Source organism: Pangasianodon hypophthalmus, chromosome 2, assembly GCF_027358585.1.
Source record: "Pangasianodon hypophthalmus isolate fPanHyp1 chromosome 2, fPanHyp1.pri, whole genome shotgun sequence".
Taxonomy (NCBI): Eukaryota; Metazoa; Chordata; class Actinopteri; order Siluriformes; family Pangasiidae; genus Pangasianodon; species Pangasianodon hypophthalmus.
In genome coordinates this window covers 9229073-9255113 of record NC_069711.1, presented here as the reverse complement: position 1 = coordinate 9255113, position 26041 = coordinate 9229073, and the positions used below count along the sequence as shown (strand labels likewise).

The 26041-nt window shown below is 38.1% G+C and overlaps 1 protein-coding gene across 2 annotated transcripts in view; it reads left to right on the top strand.

Moving 5' to 3' along the window:
- The window catches only part of cacna2d2a (calcium channel, voltage-dependent, alpha 2/delta subunit 2a), a 223336-nt gene that overhangs the window by 10895 nt on the left and 186400 nt on the right, over positions 1-26041 (top strand). For both annotated transcript variants that reach the window (XM_034300325.2, XM_034300328.2), the window contains one exon: positions 3884-3965. In XM_034300325.2, coding sequence (XP_034156216.1) covers positions 3884-3965 — 82 coding nt within the window. The remainder of the gene's footprint in view (positions 1-3883; positions 3966-26041) is intronic.

Below are 26041 nucleotides of genomic sequence, written 5' to 3'. Positions count from 1 at the left end.
TCTCCATGTTAAGACACCGGGGTCTCTGTCTAGTATTGCGCTTCCTGCAGAAGTTAATCCCCACCATCACCTCTACCTCATCAAATCAAGCAAGTGCTTCTAAAGGTGTAAGAGATATGGGAGTGTAACGCAATGACACTACCTGTATCTGCATCCGTATTCAAACCTGAAGTTGAGGCCTAAACCTGAGGCATTTTTAAAAATTAAATACAAACCCTAGGTAGAAGTGTCAGCACTGTCAGTGTGCCCTGTGAAATCTGCCCCTGACAGTTCCTCAGCCTCAGCTACATCACTCCTGTTCAGTCTCAACTAGAGATTAAGATCCTTCTCATGCAGTTATGTACAAATTTAGTTGGTTCTACTTCCAACGATATAAACAAACTAGTAGCTTAATTTAAACCACCGCAACCCTGACCAGGCAGTTACTAAGGATGCTGTATACACACTGTGCAGAGCTTGTATTTCTTTTTCCTGTGAGCGTTATATATCTAACCGCTTGTTCACGCCCACTCGTGCAACTTTTTAGTTGCATCCTGCAGGATCTCAGTCCCTATGCACACTTCTTAGTCTCAAACAGTTGCTCTGCTACGTTTTCTGGCAAGCTTTCTGAAAAAAAAAAAGTCTAGTGCGCCTTCTATTCATATCAGTATTTGTATTCGTTTATTCCTCATTCCCTGTTCAGTCCGTATATCAGTAATGTATTCATATTCAGTTACATCTCTGAAGAGATGATAGTCATTACTATACTTCCAAGATGTTTAAAGTGTACCATTCATTTTGTGGGGTTCCAAAATTTGGTTTGTGTAGATGAGTTAGCAGTGAAAGCATTAAGATGTACATTGCTTTTTACTGTATAAACAGTACGTAGTATACAGTGTGTCGATATATTGTTACTTTGTCAGGATGTGTGTATCCATGAGGGCGTTGTTCACCTTCTCCCTGTTCTCTCTGCCTGTCAATCCTCCTGTCTGCATCAGCACAATCTTGGTAGACATCTTATTGTGTTAAGTGCTTCTGGGAGTGTGTGTGTGTGTGTGTGTGTGTGTGTGTGTGTGTGTGTGTAGGAAGAGATATACTGTGCTGATGTGAGTACACTTGATGTCGTAATTCCTGGGCTGGCTCCGTTTAGTGCTGCTTAGGGTAGCACTTGTGTCAGCACTGGACTTTTTTTTATTGCAAGCAGTCAACTGAGAGAAAGAGTGTGTGTGTGAGAGAGAGAGAGAGAGAGAGAGAGACTGGGGAATGGGGAAATCTAAAATAGGAGCTTTAGATGCTTGATCAGACGAGAGAGAGTAAATGTAGCAGAAACACACACGCAGTTGGTTTTACCATGTTTGTGAGTTGCTTCATTTGATGTGTATTACTGTAGCTAAATGATCTTATGCTTTGACCTTAAAGTAAATCTTTTGGCTGTTTTAGTATTTTTTTTGCAAAAACAATTTAATTTATGGGGACCTGCCAAATATCCCCACATAGTCACATATTCCTATTATTACGTGGACATTTGGTTTTCACAAGGTGCTAAAAACCTACAAAACAGGATGCTATTATGTTGATAAAATTGTTTTAGGAGTCATTTGTGCACACCCACACACACACATACATACACACACACACATTCTGTAAGAGAGTTCTAAGGCTGCATAGTGTAGATAAGCCTAATTTCACACTGCAGGCCCTGGTTGCAAATCTCGGACCATTAAGGACTTTTAGATAAAGCTGTTAAAAGGTTCCTGTCACACTGCAACACTACGGTGTTGTCTGCCGACGTCTGATACCTTCAGTGTGTGAAAATACCCCATTGACAGTGAATCCATTTCTGTAGATATAGCCTGTAAATAGGAAATGTGCCACTATCACTAAAACTGGCACCACTGCACACTGCTAATAGTGCACATTAGCCAAAAATATCGCACACTGAAAAACCAGGCCAGGTTTAAGCAGATTCCATGCCTAAAAATTTCACTAGTGTATGTAATGTAAAATTAAGGTACCGTATAAGATTAGTTTTCAGGTTTTGTGCGATATAATATTATTGACTCTACAATAATACATTGCCATGACATCCAGTGATGTTTACGCCGAATATATGATATTACCAGAACTGCCAACCTTTTTAAAGCATTTTGCATAGGACCTTCAGAGTTTAAAACTGATAAACGTTTTAAACTTTTTGATATTAACTGACATTTCCTGGAAGCCCCGCCCCCTTCCCTCCATTTCACATGATCTTGATTCGTCCTCTCTTTCAGTCAAGGTACATGGAGAAAGTTCTGAGTTCGTTAACATGAAATAAAATTGATCAATGTAAGTTCGACTTAGCTAAGAGTAGACAAGTTTACTGTATGTTTAAAATGAGTTAACTGAGTTATTTATTGGGGATGCCACTGAACAATGTAGGCTGAAACGGTAAAAATCGCTAGAAAGAACAAAAGAGTGACGATTTCGACCTAAAAAGATTAAGCAGATCTACAACGAGGTGTCAAATCACTTCACACGAAATGCTAATGGTGATGATAATTAGAAATAATTAGAAAGCCCACATTAAAATGAAAGGTAATTTCATCTAACGATCCCTGTTTGAATATCTGCCTTGCGTTTAATCATGTCTTATGTGGTTGTGATTAGCTAGGAAAAAAAGAGGGCCGATTTCTAGAAAGAGGGCCGATTCCTTAATGGTGGGTTTGTATCAAGGCTACCAGCGGTGTATAAAACAAGGCAGGCGTACTCATTCCCAGCACTAATATGAGCTGTACAGTCTCTACATGCTGTAATTCCCACAATAATCACTGGTGAGATCGGATACCGCAATGTGGTGTTCAGCTGCCAAGTAATCAATTGCATTTAAGGCTGCCAAAGCCAAATAAGGTTTGTGGGAAATATAGTGCTACTCGGAAATGATGGCAATTTACGAAATGCCGATTCGTAGACCAGGATGTTGAAACAGTTTTTAATAATCTGTGTATGTTGGTCCATCTCCTTGCTGAATACAATGAAAACAGGAACAGAATACATTCCTGGTGAGAGAAATGTTAAACCAGAAGCACATTGTTTTTATCCAAAGAAACTTACAGAATGTGATACAGAATCCAAAAAAGTGATGAGGATCACTTTCTAATGTTGTACATGTTTCATTCTGTCCTGTGTCCTTAAATCATCTACTGATTAACATAGTTGGACGAATAATAATAATAATAATGATAATAATAATAATAAATTAAAATAATTAAAATAATTAAAATAATTAAATAATTAAATAATAAACAATTTATTTTTATATTTTTACAGTTTTTAAAAATAATAATAATTATTATAATTAAATTATTATAATAATAATAAATTATAATAATATAATTAATTATTAATTAATAATAACCTTTAAAAATGAACATTTAAAATTCAGCCCAAAGTTGTGAAGTAAAAAAAAAAAAACATAAGGTAGTCAAAAATAAAACAGTAAAATAATATAAATAGTTATAAAATATTATACTTATACATTATAAGTGGGCAAATAATAATACAGATATAAATAATAGCATTGACAGAAAGAAGAAAACAATAACAATATATAACATTAAAAATTCCTAATGTAAAATGTGTAAAAAAAAAAAAAAAAAAAGAGAATAAATGTCCAATAATTAAAACAATATAACAGTCAGGTGTTTTTCTTTAAAATCAGTGGTGCATGTCTGACGAGTGTTTAATACTAATGGCTGCATCACTACTCTTTTTACGTTTCACACATGGGATATGGAATAGATGCTAGATGATCTTAAAACATGATCAATGTTTAGACATTCAGAGATGTATGACGATGCTGTACCAGTTGGTTCAACTGTAAAATCTCTCTCTCTCTCTCTCTCTCTCTCTCTCTCTCTCTCAGGGTGATCCACTGGGCGAACCGTATAGAGAAGGAACTGGAGAAAGTTCTACCACAGGTCACAGGAACCCATCAGATGAAAACAGTAAGTCTTACTGCTTGGCTGTTAAACTTATAATAATAGATTAGCAATTTATTCTTAGTACTATGAGAATAATTATCACTTTTTTCACCGTCTTGTAGTTTTCTATCAGGTTTCTTTCAAAAGCATAGATAAAAGAGGACAAAAAAAACAAATGAACATTAATGATAATTCTGGCTCTTGGTTTTGGGCCAGAAATTTCATTTCGGTATAGTATGATACACTTGCTGCGTTAATTGATTCGTGTTCTCTGTACTCCTGAATGACAGTGACAGTGATTATTAGTCATTGCCTGCCTCCTGAGACCGTCTCTTCTGTCTACACAACTTGTTAACGTTTTTCCTCACACACACTCACACTGTATCTCTTTTGAGTCCCTCAGTATGGGAGCCTGATACTCGGCATATGGTTTGGCACCACAGCTTGTGTGGTTATGTGTGTGTGTGTGTGTGTGTGTGCTCACAGTCTTCGAAGGAGTTTAGCATTTTCTTTTGCAACAGCAGCGTTAATTGCTAACAGTTTTGCGTGGCGTAGAAATGACACCAGACTAAGATGACAGTTTTTCTCCGAGGTGTTATCACAGGGAATGTTCTGGTTAGCTACATAAAATGCGTATCAGATTAATCTGATCTGTTTTTTTTTAGCAGTATGACTGTTCATGATGATTTGGTTTAGTCCTACATAAACTAGCCTCTTGTAATAGCAGCACGTGACAGTCACATGGGCCTAAATTAAAATTTCAAACAATGACAAATTCTGTGTATATGTGATCTAGATTTGTATTATTCAAGCCTCAGAGAACAAAATCCTTCCATGCTACTTATTCATCTTCAATTCATACCTGAGCCAGTCATAGATGCTGTAACACCATCGCTTTGACAGTGACGTCTTCGCACATAGAAGCGGTTTATCAGTTTTTCATAATCAGGGTGTGTCTCAATCAGCTCCCTAGCTCCCTAAGTCGTGAATCAGTATATCGTGTACACAAGTTCAGGCACTTTCTGACATTATATGTCATATAAATTTGTTAGCTTAGTCACACGTGTTTCTGTCATGGCACTTCAAGCAGGATCGTAAGCTAGCTAGTGGATTTTTAAAAAATCGTTAAACACTTGAAAGTCGTTTGTAGACATTGTATAAACAAACCGTATATATATATAATGTTAAATAACGTTAAAAATCGCCAAAGTACGTAATCATTTGAGAGCTACACCAATGATAACAAGCTATTTGTAGACGAAGTTGACTGAGAGTTCATCCGCCATTTTTCCGAGCTGAGAGGCTTCATAAAACATGACATCATTTCCAGTAAAGGAACATAGTGAGCATCGATGTTCCTTTGTTTGTGTGGTGCATTGTGGGATTTTATTTAGCGAGCGAAAGTTCCAGTGCACTGGAAGGATTTTGCGATTGAGACAGCCCTTAAAATGGCCGACTCCCTGATCAGTGCCCTGACTACTACACTAGGTGGCTAATTGAGACGCACCATCAGTGTACATGAGCAAGCTAATTGGTAAAAAATGTGTGCAGGAAGTAAAATAATTTGTTCAGAATTTCTTGGTGCAAAGAAAAATAGGTGTATGCATTTGCTCCCCACTGAGAACGGTATAAGACGTATGCCGCTGTGACAACACAAAAGCCCAGTTTGAACAAAATAATTGAAGGAAGCAGGAGGTGAAAACACAAGCAGTGGCGTCATCATTTTAGAGCATAAGCCCTGAATGTTTTGCACAGTATAATGACTGTGTGTTCTATGCTCTGTGGCTGCACTGAATCTTCTCTCCACCTTATATAACCACACAGCACTCGTTATGAAAACAATCCGATATCTATAGCAACAAAATACCAGACAGACATCTGTATTTGTGCATATATTAAGTATATTATTATTATTGCCAATGCGATTAGCAAAAAATTCAGAAATGTGTAGCTTTGAAGCTGCCTGCTAGATTGAAAGAGTTTGACATGATTTATGTTTATGTTTGAGTGATTATTTTCTGCATATTTAGAAAGAAATATTTAAAGCACAATATGTGAAGTTCAGTCTGGTTTCATTCAACAGGAAACCAGAGAATATCAAAAGTTTTGGTTAATAACTATGATCTTGGTGAAGCCGAAGAGACATCAGATTATACAGTAAGATACTGTATACTGATATCATGAGAATTTTAAGCAATACTGTGATATAAATCTTTGGCCACAGCTAAAAATAAGTACTCCCTGTATGATATTTTATGTCTTACAGTTGGCTGATGGTTAAACTAGCCTAATATGGAATATGCGTCCATATAGATCCTAATCAATGGTTTGCTAAATAATGGAGGTACTTCTGAACTGGTCCAGTTTAAGCAGAAAACAAAAAAAAAAGAGGCGACACAGATAATAAGAGCAATATTTTTGTGATGATTCGAAAACCCTGGATCTGCACAGTGACACAGAAAGAGCGAGTAATAGAGGCCTCAATAAGAGCGACATGGGTCTTGCTCAAGAACAAGAAACACTGAAAATATGCTGAAATAATAAATGTGTGTGAGTGAAGTCCATTCAAGGATGAAATTGTGTATAAAATAAATCAAATACCCAGTTCAGATTCCACTGCAACAAACCAAACCAACTTGCTGAAGACTGTCTGTTTGCAGTCTGTATGAATTGAACCCTGGTGCATTTTCTCCTCCCTCCGGTTCATTTAGCTAGGGAAGAAAACAGCAGTCGCACGCTGCGCAGACCAAAACAACCAGCCGAGACCATCTGAGCAAGGTAGTCTCGGTCAGGTTCCAGTCTAACTCTAGCGCTGTTTACTCCAACTGCAGGACGTGAACCAAACACGTTGTGTATTTTGGGTTATGGGCAGCATTTTTCTCTACAGCTGCGAAAGTGAGCTGAAAGGGACAGAGCTGTAGCACTACAGAAATGTGATATGTTTTGAATCTTTGGACCAAAGAACAAAAAAGAGAAAATACCACTCGATATGATACACAAAATGTTTTCCAGTAGGTATCTATATAATTATCTACTCATTTATTGAGCACTGGCTGGGGGTGATTTTTGTGATTTTCTCTCTACTAAAGATTTGTTTACCCTTTTTCTGGCCTGAGGTTCTTTTTGGTTTGCTTAATAATGTGCCATGTGAAACTAAACCAAGCCAAATAGCAAACAAACAAAATGTATGAATTTTGCTATGATTGAGACTCCACAAATAGGTGTGAAAGTGCCCTGAGTCATTCCAAAAAAAGTACAGTAAAAACTCAGTATCTGCTGTTTCAGTTACCGTGGTTTCACTTAACCCCGGTTGACCACGGTCTGAAAAAATTAAATAGACAATTCCAGAAATACAGTAAACATTCATAATTTAAATTGCGTGCCGTTCTGAGTAATGTGATGAAATAATGTGACGTAAACCATCCATTTGTCCAGCATATCCATGCTGTATACGCTACCCAACCTACATATATATATATATATATATATTGTTTATATATTGTTTGCTACTATCCACAGTTTCCGGCATTCACTGGGGGGCTTGGAACCTATCCCTCACAGATACGGGAATCCTACTGTAAATAAAAAGGTTTAAATTCCACAACCATCTGCAGAATTGGCCGTATGGAAGTCATACTTTCTCTCCCCTGTCAATCACATTGACACTGACCAATCATGGGCATCTGTGAGCCTGTGTATGCGGAAGAGGGCAGACAGCACTTTCCTCTGAGTGCGTTACGCTGCCATGTGACGCTGCATGAACAGCAGTCTGAAAAGATAGGGTTGGCTGGATTCACATGTCTCGGACGAAGCAGGCGTTAGCCTTCACCCTCCTCGGTTCGTACCTGTTGTATGACGGTGGAGAGCTGGCTGGTGGATGGGAGTTGACAGGTGACCAAATTGGGAAGAAAATTGGTGAAAAAACATTTCATAGTATGTAGATGCATCAGTCTACAGACTACAGTTTACAGACTACAAATGTCTGGCTAATTTTCAGGGTTGGATTTTATGATGAAGGAAAAAGGGGAGTTTTATGAAAAAAGTTTTATGCCTGATAAATATCCATCAGCATGCAACATGTGAGGGCTATCTTGAAGAGACGGTGTGTATCTTAAGTGAGAGAGCATTAGAATTCAAGATATAAAGCATGTAGCAGACCTGACAGCATACCACTGCTTACCACCAGTCATGGCGAAAGTACTCAGAAGTCAAGTGCAGTGAGACTTGTTAACATGTCTTAGCTTCAGCAGTGCTTGCTGTGTACATTCGTGACTGTGGCCAGAACATCTGAATCATTTGCTCTTTCACAATAATGTCAGAGATGTTTTTGGTCCATTCACAGTGTTGCATGTTGCTTTTGTGAAAAAAAAAATGTGCAGAAGCTAAATAATGTTTGGATTTCCTGCAAAATGAAAAGAAAAGTGAAGGTGCTGATATTTCCCCCAGTGAGTTAAATGTCAAACACCAGGTCAGAAACAAAACAGCATGTGAATTCATGTCATTGTTTCCAAAGGATGCTGGATGTATTCAGAATAGAAACACACCATAGCCTGCTCCACTTCCTACAACTTTTTTCAAAGAAAAAACACACACACACACACACACACACAAAGATGAAAGCCACCATCTGGATCATGCTTATTCAAAACTCACTTTGAAGACTTCATCCTGGGTAAAGTCCTACCATGCATTGCAAATCCATTTCTTGTCAGAAATGTCACAGAATTCTCAAAGGAGGATCTGCCCATGGGCCAGTGCTGCTTCTCTGCAAACCGAGTTGATTGAATGCCAAGAAAACCTTGCCTTTCTCTGCTCTGCTCTGCTGTGCAGGACGTTTCCCGTGACCTTGTCACTTCCTGGACAAGGAGGGTTACTGCAGCAAATGTTCCTCTCCTGCACAAGACGTTCTCCTCACGTTTGCCTTAATGTAAACCTGTGAATTAGCATTTTCAGCTCTGAATATGGTGAAGAACCCACACCTTCACAGAAGCCGTCACACCTTTACCACACTGCTGTCTCTGCAAGGTCTTTTGTGCTGTCTCTGCAAGGTCCTACAGTTAAAGACTTGGTTACATAAAATGGCATACTACATCTTTTAAACAGCATTTAGCCTATACATACTTCTAGAGTTCCACACAGTGTTGGAGGCATAATGTGTTCGAGTTGTCCATTTGTCTTTCCAACCGAGATTCTCATTAGCATGATATCTCAAGAACAAGTGATTGATTGTGTGGAGTGAAGTGACTTGTGGCCAAGTATGGTGACCCATACTCGGAATTTGTGCTCTGCATTTAACCCATCCAAGTGCGCGCACACACACACACAGTAGAGAACACACACACACCGTGAACACACACCCAGAGCAGTGGGCAGCCTTTTTTGCTGTGGCGCCCGGGGAGGAGTTGGGGGTTCGGTGCCTTGCTCAAGGGTCTCACCTCAGTCGTGGTATTGAGGGTGGGAGAGAGCGCTGGTCATTCACTCCCCCCACCTACAATCCCTGCCAGACCCGAGACTCGAACCCACAACCTTCAGGTTCACCTTTGGGTTGCAAGTCCGACTATCTATCCATTAGGCCACGACTGCCCCCTCATGCGGACGATTTATATGAAATTATCATTGTAACCTGCAGATATATTTATTAGATTTTGGACTTGATCCAAACAGGGTCAAAGTCACAGCAAGGTCAAATGTCTGAAATAGATTTTCTTCAGTAGCTTCCTTTCTGTTTGTCATACAAAGATGTTAATTACACCTTCATGATCAGGATCGATCAGACCAATTTTTTATCGCTGTCTACGATTTTCAGCCATCAGTCCATCCGTCCATCCATCAGTGCGTCTGTGCATCTGTCTGAGATTCTCGTTAGTGCGATATCTCAAGAACGAGTGGTTGAATGTGTGTACGATTTATAAGACATTATCATCGTCACCTGCAGGTATATTTATTAGATTTTGAAATTGATCCAAACAGGGTCAAGGTCACAGCAAGGTCAGATGTCTAAAATAGTTTTTCTTCAATAGCTTCCTTCATGTTTGAAGGTATTTCTGGCACGCAAATGAGTAACAAGAAGGATTAAACTAGTTGAGTTCTATTTGTTGGGACTTATATCATTATGTAGATACATCAGTTAGTTATATATACAATGTGTATGAGGAAAATATTGAACTCAAATAAAACTGTAAAGCAACCTGGCAAAAAAGGCAAAATATCAATCATTGCATGTTTTATTCATTTTACGCAGTCATTTTTGAACTTTTTTATGGCAGGTGTCAATAATTCTAGAGTTTACTCTCTTATTTGTTGCTTATTCATGGACCTAAAAGTAATAAAACGAATGATAATGTAAGTAATGGTTGTTTTTCTAATCTTCGCCACTCTATTCATCTCTGCAGCGTGTGCTTTTTGGTCTTCTGCCACTCGGCTTGTGCACATACCTGGCAAGAAATGATATGGGAAGCGAATACGTCTCCCGGTTAATGGAGCAATTTTCCTGTTTAGTTGTGTTTGTGTCTTTTTGTGTTTGCATAGCTTTGAGGAAAAAAAAAAAAGAAAAAAAAGAAGAGGTAGACAGATGGGACAGGCAGAATACAGCTAGTACGTTTGCACATGAAATAGTTGTAGGGAGAGGCGTGTGTGTGTGTGTGTGTGTGTGTGTGAGAGAGAGAGAGAGAGAGAGAGAGAGAGAGAGAGAGCGCATTTATCTCCAGCCCAAACAGGAGTCATCACAGGGTGTGCTAAATGGCCCAGCATGTGCAGAAAAAGTCATTTTCTAACTGGATGCCTCTCCCTGTACGTGCATCTGATAGAAATCTTCCCAGGGCTACAGCGGGCTGCTAACAAGATGCTCTCCCTTCACTTCCTCTCTTCCTTCATGGCCAGTTTATTCCAATATTTCCCCTTTCCCTTAAAAAGTTAAGGTCTGAAAATAATTGAAAGTATGTTATTTTTCCTCCCTAAGTTACTTCCATGAAACTAAATAGAAAAACTGCCTGCATTGTGTTTGGCATATCTGTGAACTTACTTCACGCTTCTTTTGCTCTGAGAATGGCAGGCAGGCAGAGCAGAATCACAATTAAATTATCTAAAGAAGAAACATTTTAAAGCTTAACCTCCGGATCCTTCAGTAGGTCCAGACTTATATTCCTCCTTTTTGTAACTGCAAAACTTTGCAATTAATTTCACTGTAGTTACGGAATAACATGCTTTACCATGAATAATTGAATGACATGTTAAGAGTTTAAGGAGTTAAAGGAATATTTAGAGGAAATTGGTATGGCGTTTGAGATTAAATACGTTGTAATCAAGTACCAATTATATTTCCCTCATGTTAGTGACATGTTTGTGTTGCACAGATGTAATATGTAAGGAATAACACAACAGACGGCGCTGTTTTACGGAAATAATGCATGCCAGCAGTATACGCAAGCAAAGTATTATTTTTGTGTAACAGCACGGTCTATCGTGTGTTATTCCACTTATACGCACACTGTACACTTATATGTAAGCTGTAGTGTATTCGGACACTTGTTTATGCTGGATCAATTGCATTGAATGAAAAGGAGATGATGTTAAAAAAAAAGATACACTTTTTTGACACCTATTTAAATTAAGCAATGCAAAATAAAGAAAAAAATCGAAGGTTTTAATTTAACTCACCCATTGTAGAATGGTAGTCATGAACAATACGTAAGGAATAACACACTCCAGACCGTGCCGTTGTTTGAAAATAATGCGTGCTGGGGAATGTGGGGCGGGGGGAGGGTGGTAGTTGGGGGGTGATACAGCACAACGTGCAAGCGGAGTGCCGCTACTCTCCCGATGGAAAGCATAATCGAGACTGACAGCAGCCCATAAATATTACATAAATGTCTCCTAACAAAAAACCTTCACCACATCAACAATTATAAGAATAATATTTGTTAAACACATTTTTTTATCTGTTTATTATTGAGCATCTATTTATGTTGAGCATCTGCAATGCAAGTCCCTGTGAATGAGCAGTTACTGTAAAAAACTATAATGTAACAATAATTCATTCAAGAACACAGGAACCTGTGCTGTTATATGAAAATAATGCACACCTTATGACCAATCATATTTTTTTAGGGCAGTGGTGGTTCAGTGGTTAAGGCTCTGGGTTACTGATCAGAAGGTCTGGGGTTCAAGCCCCAGCACTGCCAAGCTGCCACTGTTGGGCCTTTGAGTAAGGCCCTTAACCCTTTCTGCTCCAGGGGTGCTGTATCATGGCTGACCCCAGCTTCCTAACAAACTGGGATATATGAAGAAAAGAATTTCACTGTGCTGTAATGTATATGTGACAATTAAAGGCTTCGGCTGCTTCAATCAGATTCGAGCATTCAGCTGCACTGTGGTATAAGAATGGATAACCGCCAGGGTTTCCTGTCATTTGGAACCGCCAGAGACTCAGCAGGCACTCGGCGAGTAGGTTCCAGGAGGCAAAGAGACGGCACATTGAGTACTGATTGTGAGTACTACCTCACTGAACTTGTGGTAAAGATCTCAGCATATGCACACATGCTCCAGAAAATATATAGGCATGAGAATTACTGGATTAATGAACATTACACGATCACGGTGTTAATGCATGTTTATAGTAATATGCTGATCAGTACCTATACAGTATTGTGCACTATTATTTACTAAACTAGTGAACAAAACCACGAGAGTAAATCCACACGAGAGCAGCGGCTGGTGGCACAGAGCGGTTGTTCAGGTGTAAATGGGCTTAATCTGAAAAGCACCAGCTCCTGGGATTTTTTTTCAGCACCACAGTGCTGCTGTCTGCATCAAAATATTGCCAATCATGACTTTTCTCTTTCAATACCATACACTTAACAGCACATAACAGATACCCCAGATATTTAACTGGGGATGTGAATATACATATGTCAGTATACATCCTTAGTGTGTGAGTTTGTGCGCGTGTGTGCGATGTATGATGTCGGAATTATATCACTGTTGCTAAAGTCAGTACAGTGTGTTAGAGAGTGTGTTCAGTAGTAAGGATGGCCTACTGTTCATCTAACAATGATGCACAAGGGGGTGAGGGTGGGGGTAGGGGTGGGGGGTGCACAAACTATTCCTCTCTTTCTGTCAGTACTGTTAGATAAACATTAGCCCAGCTTCACTCACACACACACGCACACACACATGCATACACACACTCTAACAAACTGTACCTACATCAGCAGCAGTGATATAAATAGAACAGCGAACACTCGCAGGGCCATTTTCCAGCTCTGTCTCTTCACGCCTCTACTGCTGAAGGTTATGACAACTCATGTTAGGCCCCCTGCCTTTTTCTAAGAGGATGGTCCAATCAGCATGAATAATTCAACATACACACACACACACACACACACACACTTCTCTCACATTTGCTAGTGTTCTGTGTATCCACACTTTACTTAGACCCTCTCTCTGCTTCCCTTTGTCCTTCTATCTGTGTGTGTGTGTGTGTGTGTGTGTGTGTGTGTGTGTGTGTGTGTGTGTGTGTGCATGTGGGAAGACGAGATGGAGATTAGACAGAGCAGATGCATATGCTTTATTCACTGAAGCCAGAAGAGCTGTTGTTAAAAGAGAGAGGAAGTGAGGAGTAGGAGTAGAGAGACAGAGCAATGGGTGAAAGATAAGAAGGAGTCAGCGCTACAGGAACTACGATTGTTCAGCCTTTATGTAGTTTAGAATTGAGCTGTCACCATATACATTTAGGCGGGAATAATAATGATTAGGTATGAAATAGCATAACGAGATGATATTTTGATCAAAATAGCACTGAGCAATTAGGTTAAATGAGACATTTTCTTACAGATTTTTCTTTAATCATGCACTCTGACAGAGCTAAGACATTAAAATCATCTTTTATCTTCTAGAAAGTGTGTGTTTGTATGAGGGTGTGTGTGTGAGTATGTGTGTGATGCTTGTAAGTTTGCCATGATCCATAGTGGACACTGGATTTGACTTGTCAGTCATCAGTCATAGCATTGTTTCCATTGTCAGTTGAATATTGGAAAAAAATATTGGAGTAAGAATTACTAAATAAAAAAAAAGTGTGATAACATTTTCCACACATAAAGTCAGTAAATTTAACTAAGCATATTTTTAAGTAAGGTTGACGTGGCACCAAGGATTATTCTCATAAAAAATGGAACTAAATTTAACTCGCAGTTTTCTTTTTTTAGTAGTAAATTTTACTCCACCTTGAGATAAATGGTTAACTGCTGCACAAATTAAACAAATAAATCAACTTTTGTTCCTTTTTTTAAAATAAAATTTGCTTATTAATTTCATGCAAGAGAGCTTAAATGAATTACATAAGTCTCAACACTATAAAAAGTACACATGATCTTTAAATGGTATTAGTTTGTTCCTGTTTGGAAATGTCTGATTTCACAAATTATTTATAACATCATTACTACTGAATGGCCACTAATACCTCAAATAGTTCTAACCAGAAGTAGAACTCCAACAGGTACATGCACTTCCATCAGCCTTCGTAAAGACTGAACTGACATGACTACTTAAGTAACTTGCTGTAATTTAATTTTTCTGTAAAAATCACAGATTTGTTTTCGTCATGTTTACTGAACCAATGAATATTTTTTTTCAGTGAGTAGGCTAGTGGAGTTTTTTTTTTTTACACAGAAAATAACATGAAATGGCAAAAAAATGGAGATGTAAACATAGTGAGGAAAGCCATTTAATAGTAGCCCATCCCTCAGAGCTTACTGCCTGGGTAGATGATATAAGGTTGTGGCTGGAGGCTAGCTAACTTAGGAAAATGGTATTTCGTACACTATATTTTCAGCTTTCTGGGGATCTTGTGGAAATACTAGACTTCATACAGACTGTGATGATTGGTTCAGCTTTATGAAACAGCTACCAAACAAAATGCATTTTGATGGGTAGAATTTGACCAATCGTTTTAAAAAATGTCTAATAAGATGTCTAATAATGTGCCATGCATTACGTTTGTAAAGAAGTACTAGTTTTATGTACAGCTTTTCTATTTGTGTTCTCTATGATAAACTGTTTGTTTAATGTAGAAGTACAGTACACTTAAACTTTTCCCCACAATAAAACACTAAAATAAATTAATTACTCGTGCATGGTTGTCTTGGTATTTATTAGTTTTTCCATCATACACTGTTTATGACACCAAACACACTGGGATTTACCCTAAAATGTCAGTACATAGAAAAGAATCCCTAACTTGCAGGTGGGGAAGCGTTAGAGATGCAAATGCCGTTAGCATTTTGGGTTTTGCTGTGACTGATTAAGCATTCATATCAACATACCAATTCACTTCTCCCATAACTTCAGATATGAGCAAATGTTTTAACTTAGTGCCCTCATTGGCTTCTTTCTTGGGTCCGTAGTTAAATTACAGTACCACAAAATAGAAAAACCAGCAAACTGAAGTAGAATGGCCTCATGTTAACACCTGCTGGATGATCTCTATCAGCTTGTCAATAAATAAGGAATAGCACACACCATACTGTGCTGTTATACGAAACTAATGGATGTCGGGGGGGGTGTGATGCAGCATGACGCGCAAGTGGAGTGCCGCTACCCCCGAAGTGCATTATTTTCATATAACAGCACAGTCTGGAATGTGTTATTCCACTTATACAACGATTATAATGTTTAATTTATTAATTTATGAAACGTCACACATTTTAATGGTTTATAGTTAGATTTAAAGTCGTGGAATGTCCGAGAGACAAGTTAGTTTCTGTTCTCACCCATATTATAGCTGCGATAAACATTCATTCCCTCCCCAACCTCTCTCTCTCTTTCTTAAAACACACAGCTTATCATTATTACAAATCGCTTACAACGGAGACTCATTAATGTTAAATAAACATCTAACAGATAATGTCACCAACATCAACAATTATAGGTTTTACTTTGTTAAACAACACGTTTTTAAAATCCATTTATAATTAGTCTAGATTATGTGGATCGTCTGCCCTGTGGATGAGCTGTTACTATAGAAACAATAACGTAGTAGAAAGAGGGCATTAATATTAACCTTCACGTTACAGTTGAAACTACTTTCCGAGCCGTGCTGCTACGCGAAAATAATGCACACCATCTGACCAATCAGATTTGAGCATTTAGCCACACTGTGGTATAAAGACATTTATATGAACTTGAACTCTTAATACAGAATGAATAGCCTAAATAAAGACTTCTCACACATTAAAGAGATTTGCACTCATAGTTCATTAGACCGTGACATTTAACTTTGCATTAACTTGTGACACTCCATTTAGCAGCAATAACTCATAACTTCACAGTTTCCTTCTACGACCAATTATCAGTGTCTGACATCTTGCTGGAGGGAATTTACTAAATTACTTTTTACAAAACTTGCCAGCTCCCAACGTCAGCGTTTTGGCTTGGCCAGTTCAGGACATCGCTTCATGCTGAGGCTTTTTTTAATGGACTTGCTTGAGTGCTTGAGTTTTCAAACTGATGGTCTGATATTCTTTTCAAGAATTCTTTCAAAATTCCTCTCTCAGTAATGTCAGCTTTCTCTGGGCTGAAGTTAGGAAAACACTCCAATACAGGCATACTCACTCCACTCTGCTTGACAGTAAGAATACATTTTTTTTTCTTTTGGTACTATGCTGTATTAACTCTTTGTCAAAAATTGTCCCTGTAGTAATCGCCCGAATAGTTTTGGACCAGCCATCGAGAACTTTTAAGGCTGCATCAGAATGTGTCTGGCAAACAGCCAACCTTGTTATTTTTTTTTGACCAAAAAGGGACTTATCGATTATATTTCTGCTTAGGGTTCTCTCTATCGTATATCTACGCACCAGGCAGCTTGGGAGGCTTCTAGAGATCTAGATGATATTTTTGATTACTATTTTTTTGACTTGGGAAATTTTTGGAGGATTTTATTTTTATCACTGAGATCACATTTTTTTCCCCATTCTGATAGCTGGTGTGAAAAAGCTGCTGGCCCATATCTCCATGATTTTATGCATTGCACTGCTGCCACATGATTGGCTGATCAGATAATTGCATGAATGAAAAAATGTATACGTGTTCCTATTAAAGTGAGCATGAGTTTAATAATCTTATATTTGGTTTATTTTAATCTTATAACAAGAAATACTAGATGCATTTGATTATATTAAAGATATTTTCACTTGATGTCATTTTTGCAGTGCTACGTTTATTATCTTGCTAAGTTGATGTTAATACTAAAGTATGAATTCTGTTTAAAAACAATTAATTTGTGCTTGGTTCACACACTTTCAACCGTGACCATGTATGCATGTGTGTGAAGGTTTATCTGAATCTCACCTTGCCTTTCATGTGTGTGTGTGTGTGAGCTTGTACAGTATATGTCTATATTTTCATGTTTATTTGAATGAATGTCCACATGCACACACATTTGATCCAGTCACCAGACTAATACGTTCACCTGACCTGTTCTCTCAAACAACAGTATCCTCCATATTCCTGCTGGTTGGCAACAGATGGGAGCTTGAGTTGTGTAATAAGATGTAGGTCAGAAAATCAGAGTGCAGTAATAGGAGCTTCTCAGCAGAATCCTAGAAAGCTGCTCTCTGTAACTTCTGACCCATTGGCTGCTTTCTGCTCAGCGTGCTAATGTATTATTCACAGTGACCGCAGTACACTGGACCGTTTGTTTGTTTACATTTTTTTGAATTATGTATAGTATATTGAATTAAAAACGACTATATGAATATGCAGACGAAGTCCTAATCTAAGTCCTAAAGAATATATAAAAATAGTAGCATGAATAGGCACAGGCTGCTTTTTAGTCATAAAATGTCATTAAGAATATGTCTACTGAAAAATGTTTTATAATGATAAGAAGGGAAAGTGGTAAGTGGCAATAGGATGTGTTCTGATGCCATAAAAAGTCATGTGACCAGCATTGGATATGCGATAGCGCTGAAAGCAAACCATTAAAATGCTTCCGATTGTTCCTGTCAATCAGTTCCTGATTTTCAACTACAATTTTTTTTTTAAATTATGTATATTATATTGAATTAAAAACGACTATATGAATATGCAGAATAAGTCCTAATCTTCAACCATGTTCTCAATGCTATTAACTGTGCATTTGTAGTATATAATAGAATATATAAAAATAATAGCATAAATAGGCACAGGCTGCTTTTTAGTCATAAAAATGTCATTAAGAATATGTCTACTGAGAAAAGTTTTGTAATGATAAAGAGGGGAATTTGTAAGTGGCAATAGGATGTGGCAAACATTACCTCCTGTATTGATGCCATAAAAAGTCATGTGACCAGCGTTGGATATGTGATAGCGCTGAAAGCAAACCATTAAAATGCTTCCGATGGTTCCTGTCAATCTGTTCTTGATTTAACTTAATCATCATTTAACCTTCTAAAGATGATCAGTGAATGAATTCTTTTTATTTGCACACCTGACCTGTTACCTCTGACTGATCCTTAGTGCTAATAATACATGCTAATAAATAGATGCTTATATTAGGGTTCAACGTGTCATGATCATGTGTCTTTGCAGAATTTCACCGTTTATAGTTCACATTCAAGAACATGTTATTCTGAATTAAAAACTGGGGCAAATTAATGTTTAGAAAAAAATATAGATCTGTAATTTAATAGTAACATATACACTTGAGTCTTAACACGGTGTAAATTATTATTCTTTAACAACTTATAGAGTATTACTTGAGTCAATATATGTTACAAAGTGTTATGCTTGTTGTGTATTAGATGTTATGGTGTACTCTTGGTTTCAGGAAATAACATGATCCAGGCAAAAGTGGCCCAAATCTTTTTCTTCTTTGCTTGCATAGCTGTGTGAACAGCAAAGAAACCACATTGAATCTGACATTTTCAATTCGGATTTGGGCCGCTTTCATACGCGGTCCTGAAATCCATATCCGATATGTGGCAATGTGACCTCTGTCTGAACAGGCAGATCAGAATTCATGCGACTTTTACGTCAATCCAACTCGACATTCATCATAATTTCGTATTACTGGGAAGGAAAGATGGAGGATAACAGTAAAGGAGGATTTCATTGGCGGGATAGTGAGGTAACGGGCCTTTGGTGTGATGTTGCTGTACAAACAAAATTAGAAGGCACATATCACAACCGCCCCATGTTTGACGAGCTCTCAAAAAAAAAAAAAAGGCAGAACGCGGCTATAGGAGACCCTTGCTGCAGTGCCAAAGGAAAGTTAAAAGTTTAAAAGCAAAATTTAAAGAAACCAATGACGAGAACCAAAGAAGTGGCTGTAGCCAAATAACGTGCCCTTTATATATGTTCCTTTGTGTGTGCAGGTCAATTTAGGAGCGTGATCTGTTCAGACTAATGTCGGATATAAACCACATTGAAAACAGTGTGTGAACAGGCTAATGAATAAATCGGATTTGGTCAGTAAATCAGATTGGGGCCACTTCTGCCTGCTGTGTGAACATAGCCCTAGTAATGTATTGGGCCACCCTTTCCAAAAGATATAGATGGGAGTATTGCCATGGAAGAGTCCACTCACATCAGGATAGAAATGTTTCAGCATAGGATAAAGGGGATCTGTCAGAATAACTTGATTTTGCAGTGACTCTTCTAAGGGGACGAGTGGACCCAAACCATGGCAATAAAATGCCTCTCACAGCATAACAGAGCCACCAGTTTTTCCTTTAATTTGTCACCCATCTGTACTTGTTTGGAAGGTCTGTTAAAAAAAAAAAAAAGCTTGATATATATTTTTATATATATGTATTATTTTTTGATATATATATTATTTTAAGAGGTTCCACAAAAATATGGCATTTACCATTTAGGAATTACAGCCATTTTCAGCAAAGTACCTCCATTTTCAGGGGGCAAATATAAATATATATAATCTTGACAGAGTTAGATGCTACACTATATGGCCAAAAGTTTGTGAACACCTGAACATAACACCCCTATGTGCATTTTGAACATCCCATTCTAGATTTAATGCCGCTTTGCTTCTATAATAACCTCTACTCATCTGGGAAGGGTTTCCACTAGATTTTGGAGACTGGCTGTGGGGATTTGTGCTCATTCAGCCACAAGAGCATTAGTGAGATCAGGTACTGATGTCGGGCTAGCAGGCCTGGGGCGCTTTCCAGTTCCTCCCAAAGGTGTTCAGTGGAGTTGAGGTCAGGGTTCTTCCGCAACAGTTTGGGGAAGAACCACGTATGGGTGTGATGGTCAGGCCACCATACTTTTGGTCATATAGCGTATCAGTGCAGTTAACTTAATTTAAATTGGCTAGCAAATGAAAGGTGTAGGTCGTGGTGATTTCAGTGAAGATCAGACATGCTTTTTGTAAGAATACTGTGAGCGCTGCAAGAAGGAAATCGTTTCATGCTAAATGGCTTACAAAGACAAACTGAAAGCTAGGTGTATACAGTATATTGTGTTTAAATATTGATATGAGCTGTTCTGTGATATCTAGCTTGAAAATACTGGAAATATGCATGGATTTTATTTTTAAAAAGCTGTACTTACCCTGAAATAATAAAGACATGTTGCTGATGTTGTAAAATGATCTAAATTTGTTTGAGCTTGATAAGAGTGTGCTACTTTTTCTTAACCGATAGAATTAGCTCTTGTTAATCGATTCGCTAACAGTACTCTTACACTGACTCATGAGGACACACACACACACACACACACACACACACACACACACACACATGCTTAGACTTGCAGTGCTGTTTCATCAGTGCCCTCTGATCAGTGTAATTTGTTTCCTGACTTAATAGCACTTAGTCCTGAAGACCATTTACAGGAAATGCTGACTGTCCCTGTACCTTCTGTGAAATTGCTTTATCTGAGAGTAAACATCCAAACCCATGTTAACATGGCAAAACAGAATGTGGGGAATTATTTGAACCTGTCTTGGACATTACTGCCTGCTCTGCCAGGCCTGTCTTCACCAAGCCATGTCCTCTCAGGATTACCTGAATCCATATAGCTTCTGAAAACATAATCCACAATAACGTAGTGCTCCTTTAAGCCTACGAATCTCTCATGGTCTTCATGTGTGACAGCTGTGTAGAAATGGGTGTAATTGGTGTAGCACATGGTAGCAACAGAAAGATTAGTCTTTATGAATGGCTGAAGCTCATAAAATGGCCTAGTATATGATTGGCTCTGGGTGTGGGAACACTGGATCAGCTACAGTCGAGTCTTCATGTACTGATGCTGACTAACCATTGTCTTTATAGGTGGTGGGCCATTTTGTGTGGTTTATGTTTTTTATGTGTGTGTGTGAGTGTGTGTTGAGGTTGGAGCAGTTCAGCGTCAAGGTACGCTGACTAGAGATGGACTTAGATAGGAAGCATGAGACTATCTATCAGAGTTTATTCCAATATAAATTTGCACAATATATCTAAATAGATACCTTCCTACCTTCAAGAAAATAAATGTGCAAAGACAATATAAAATATACATTAAATATGACGTGAAATATTCATTATAAATATTGCACTTAACTGTAGAAAACTATGTACATTTCTTCATGAGAACCTTATAAGAAATATTTCAAAAATAATTTTAACTCACATAAAATTGCTAAAATTGCTGTCATCCATCAATATGGCGAACCTCAAAGAGCTTTCAACACAAAAGACATAGTTGGCAACCTGCACAATTCACATAATGTATAGAAACAAAATACAAAAACTGGAAAACTTCTACCATTAACCACAAGAAAGCCTTGGAAAACTGCAGTCCAGGCCAGAGTGTTTGTCTCCTGTCAGTCATTTTGTAGACACGCCCCCAAGGCCCTTTCACTCCGCTGACATCTCAATCTGTTCAGAAAGAAAAACATGCCAGAATCCAGTTTTACATTCAGCAGAAAAAGTCATGCCATGCTCCAAAAAAACCTTAATGACAAGAAACGAGTAAAAACTAGAATAAACACTGGTATAGCTTTTTCAAGATGTGAAACTTATTACTGATGTTGGACCTGAAATTAGCAATGTTGCTCCTGTACAGTATGAGAATGCAATCTGTGTAACACAGATCTGTCTGAATGTCCATTTTTCACGTAACAAATCAAGTAGATATCTTTTACCACTTAGAGAGCCAGGTAGGGTCATGCTTTGGATGAACCACCTTCTTGTGTGTGATGCTAGATAACTCCCAGCTAATGATGCTTACTAGGTAACACTGGTAGTCACAGTCAACTGAAAAGCTCATGAGAACTCATTACAAAGAAAAACAGGATGGTGACGACACTCCTGATCATTCTCACAGCAACATATTAGCTGCACTGGAGTTTGCTAACAATGCTAACTATCTAATACTGATAGCCAAAGCATTCTTGACCATTCTCATAAATTAGTTTGTAGTATTATTACTTCTATCAAGCAGTTGAATGGCTAAGTGTGCAGCATATCATGCTAAAATGCTAACACCAGGAGACATGGAAGACACAGGAGTTTGATGCCCGCTCTGGCAAAATGCCACTGCACCAAGCACACCTGGGTAACATGATTAGATGATAAGTTGCTCTGGATAAGTGAAATATATTTGCCAAGTGCAATAAATGGACATCTGTTGAGGGGGGAAGGAGTACTTTAGACATCTGTTGATGCTTATCTTACCTGATAAACAAGCTTATAGCCATGCTATTCCCTGCTAACAATGTCAGGGACCTTTATATATCTAAATAACAAAGTAAGGCAATACCTTTAAGAAACAGCCTAAATGATCACTTGAAAGTGATGACATGTAGTGATAATGTATTGTTGAACTTCACCTACGTACTCCTACTCCTAATTCCTCTTCAACTTCTTGCTCCTACGTCCTTCAGCTTGTGACGTGGAAATCGATCGCATCCCATCATCATTAAGGTTGTATTCATTGAATAAAGGAAACAAGGAGTGATGAGAGATGAGGTAGCTTCTGGAGCAAGGATTTCTCCTGAACTTCCTGCCCAGGTGTGTGATGTAAGCTTATAGCATAAATTCTTGCCAGAAAACAGGGTCATATAGTCGTTGTGGTTATATTATAACTTTCTGTCCCGTTCACTACTGTACCGATGTAAGAGTATACAGTATGTATATCTGTTTTTCTTATAATGTGCTTGGGTTTGAATGAGTACATTAATTATTAGGCGTGGTTAAGCATGCTGCTGCGATATCTAATCAAATCAACTTCTCTCATTCTTTACTCAGTCCAGTGCAGTGCAGTGATGTGTCTGATTTCTCTGACAGATTTCATATTGATTTTTTTAGTGATAAAAAAATAATGAACTAGGTGACAGCAAATAGATTTTCCACCTCTGTCACTAGATTTTATGTCAATATTTAAGCAGAAGGATCACAAACATGGATGCATTTTTTTTTTTTACTTGACTGCTAACAGTCTAAACGCCACAATCATTTAACATGCAAAGGGTTAAGTATACAAATACAACAGTCCAAAAGATGAAAAATAAAAATTCTCACTTGTTTTTGTCTCCAGTGGAACTAAATGGTTATGGATCGCTGCATATACAGTATGGACTAATTATGTCTGATTGCATTATATAAGCCAACATGTTTAAAGGGTTGAGAAATGGAAATGGTCTGTTTCCTATCAAACCTCTACATGTCGTGGGAGAATCGAGAGCTTTATTTAGAATAGAGATCTATATCTATTCACACCAGCTCCAACAGCGGAAAACAATTACACAATTTTTACGGTTTTATATATGTAGGAGTGAAGGGATCTTTTTCAATTATTTTGAAATCTTCTTTCAAGAGCAGGCCTAAATATAAAGCATTGAAGGCAGGTCATGAGAGAGGAACTGCAAGTGCACATTTGACTCAGAATTAATGCTGCTATTGATATCCTAGCAGCATTAATATTACTGACTGTTATGTAAATAAGTTGGTTGTTTTAATAATTGTATTTTTATCAGATTTGGATGGATATCTGTGGAATCCGCTGTCAACGAAAAAAGCTGAACTTCTCAGTTGCTTTGCTGTAATCTCAGTTGCTTTGCTGTTTTGGCAATAGAAATTTGACTAGTCATTTAAAATACAGCCTAGAGAACAAAGCTATCACCTCTGGTCGCTTCCGGTGTGTGTATTTTTATTACATGATCTGTGTTTAACATCTATTTTATTATCTAATCTGTGTATTCTCCAACCTGTAAAAATTTAGCTTTCTAGCCAAAACATGGCAATGTATATACACACCAAGGGCAAGCTGGAACCCTTGGTGTGTGTATATGAACATTAACACACAAACACCTCTCGTTAGTCAGTAGCTAGTTATCGTGAGTTTTCTAGCGCACCAATTTCTCAAGTGGAAACGATAAAAATTCCACAACTAAGTTGACGATTATATATCTTTCACTAGCTTCGCACTAGAGCATAATGAAGTCAGCAGGTTTTCCTTTAATTTGTCACCTGGCTGTATATACCGTATGGATGTGCAAGTATAGGTGTATACTGTGCGTCGGATGTCTTTTGAGACAAACATCTTGACATAGCTCATTTATTAAATGTATTCTAAAAAAGCTTGGTGTGCCCAGACATTAGGCAGAAAGTTTGCATCTACTCTTGTGTGGAAGAGTAATGCTTTTGTCTGCATTGTGCTATTTTTATGCATCATGTTGAGGGCGGCTCTTCTGCATAATCTCTTCCTATGGATTTGCGGAACAGAGAGTTCTTTTCAGAAAATCATAAGGACCTTAATGTATACTACAGGGTGTGTTTGTATGTGTGTGTGTGTGTGTGTGTGTGTGTGTGTCTCAGTTGAATATATAGCAGAATGCGCTATAAAATGATGTGTTAGTAATAGAGTGGTGAATGTGTGTCTTTCTGTACACTCAATCTCATTCCTGCTTTAATGAGATTTACCAGAATAATCCTCATGCTCCACTTCCATCATGACAAGGACCTTTTTCCCTGTGCGCAAACATACACACACCTTACAGTTATAGTAAGATGTCAGAGTAACTGCAGTATTTCTATACGTAATGGAAATACATTGTTCCTTTGTGTTTAAGGCTGAAAGTAGAGTATTAGTAGAGTATATGTGGTAGAATGGTGAGTATGCTGCTGGTGTTTTCCATGATGCTGGTGATGATGCTGATGTCTCTTATAGTGTTGTTCAGCTTATCAGGGCCTTTATTATGTTTTTTTGGGAACTAAACGATCAGGGTTTAGAGATGCTATTTTTGATGAACAAAAATCCAAATAATTATTTGGTCATTATAGACCCACTCAATGTTACTAGGGGGAATTGTACAGAAATAAAACACTGGATCAGATATTCCGAAGCCATTTATTTTCTTAGCTCAGCAAAACTGTGGAGGCAAGTCATATATTCACTCTAAATGTTATCCTGTTTGTTGCAACACTGCTGCACATACAGCTTGACTGTCGAGGAGAGTGTGTATAAGCATTAAACTGGGCTGCAAGCTTCTATAAACACCAGTAACATGTTTTATTTAAATGTGACACAAAAAAGCATTTCTAGATAACGTTAAATGTGTGTCAGTCGAGATATACACTAATACGGCCAAAGGTTTGTGGACACCTGACCATAACACCCATATATGGTTCTTTTGCCACAAAGTTGGAGGCATACAATTGTCTAGGATCTTTGTATTCTGTAGCATTAAGAATTCCCTTCATTGGAACTAAGAGGCCCGAATATATTCCAGCATGACGATGCACCTGGGCACAAAGCTAGCTCCATGAAGACATGATCTGCCGAGGTTGGAGTGGAAGAACTCGAGTGACCTGCACAGAGCCCTGACCTCAACCCCATTGAATACTTTCAGGATGAACTGGAATGCCCAAAGCACTTCAGACCTCATCATCTGACATCAGTCTCTATTCTCACTAATGCTCTTGAGGCTGAATGAGCACAAATCCCCACAATGTAGTGGAAAGCCTTCCCAGAAGAATGGAGGTTATTATAACAGCAAATGGAGACTAAATCTGGAATGGTATGTTCAAAATGCACATAGGGGAGTGAAGGTCAGGTCTCCACAAACTTTTGGTCATATAGTGTGCATTGTTACTATCCAATAATTTAAGTAATATATAAAATGT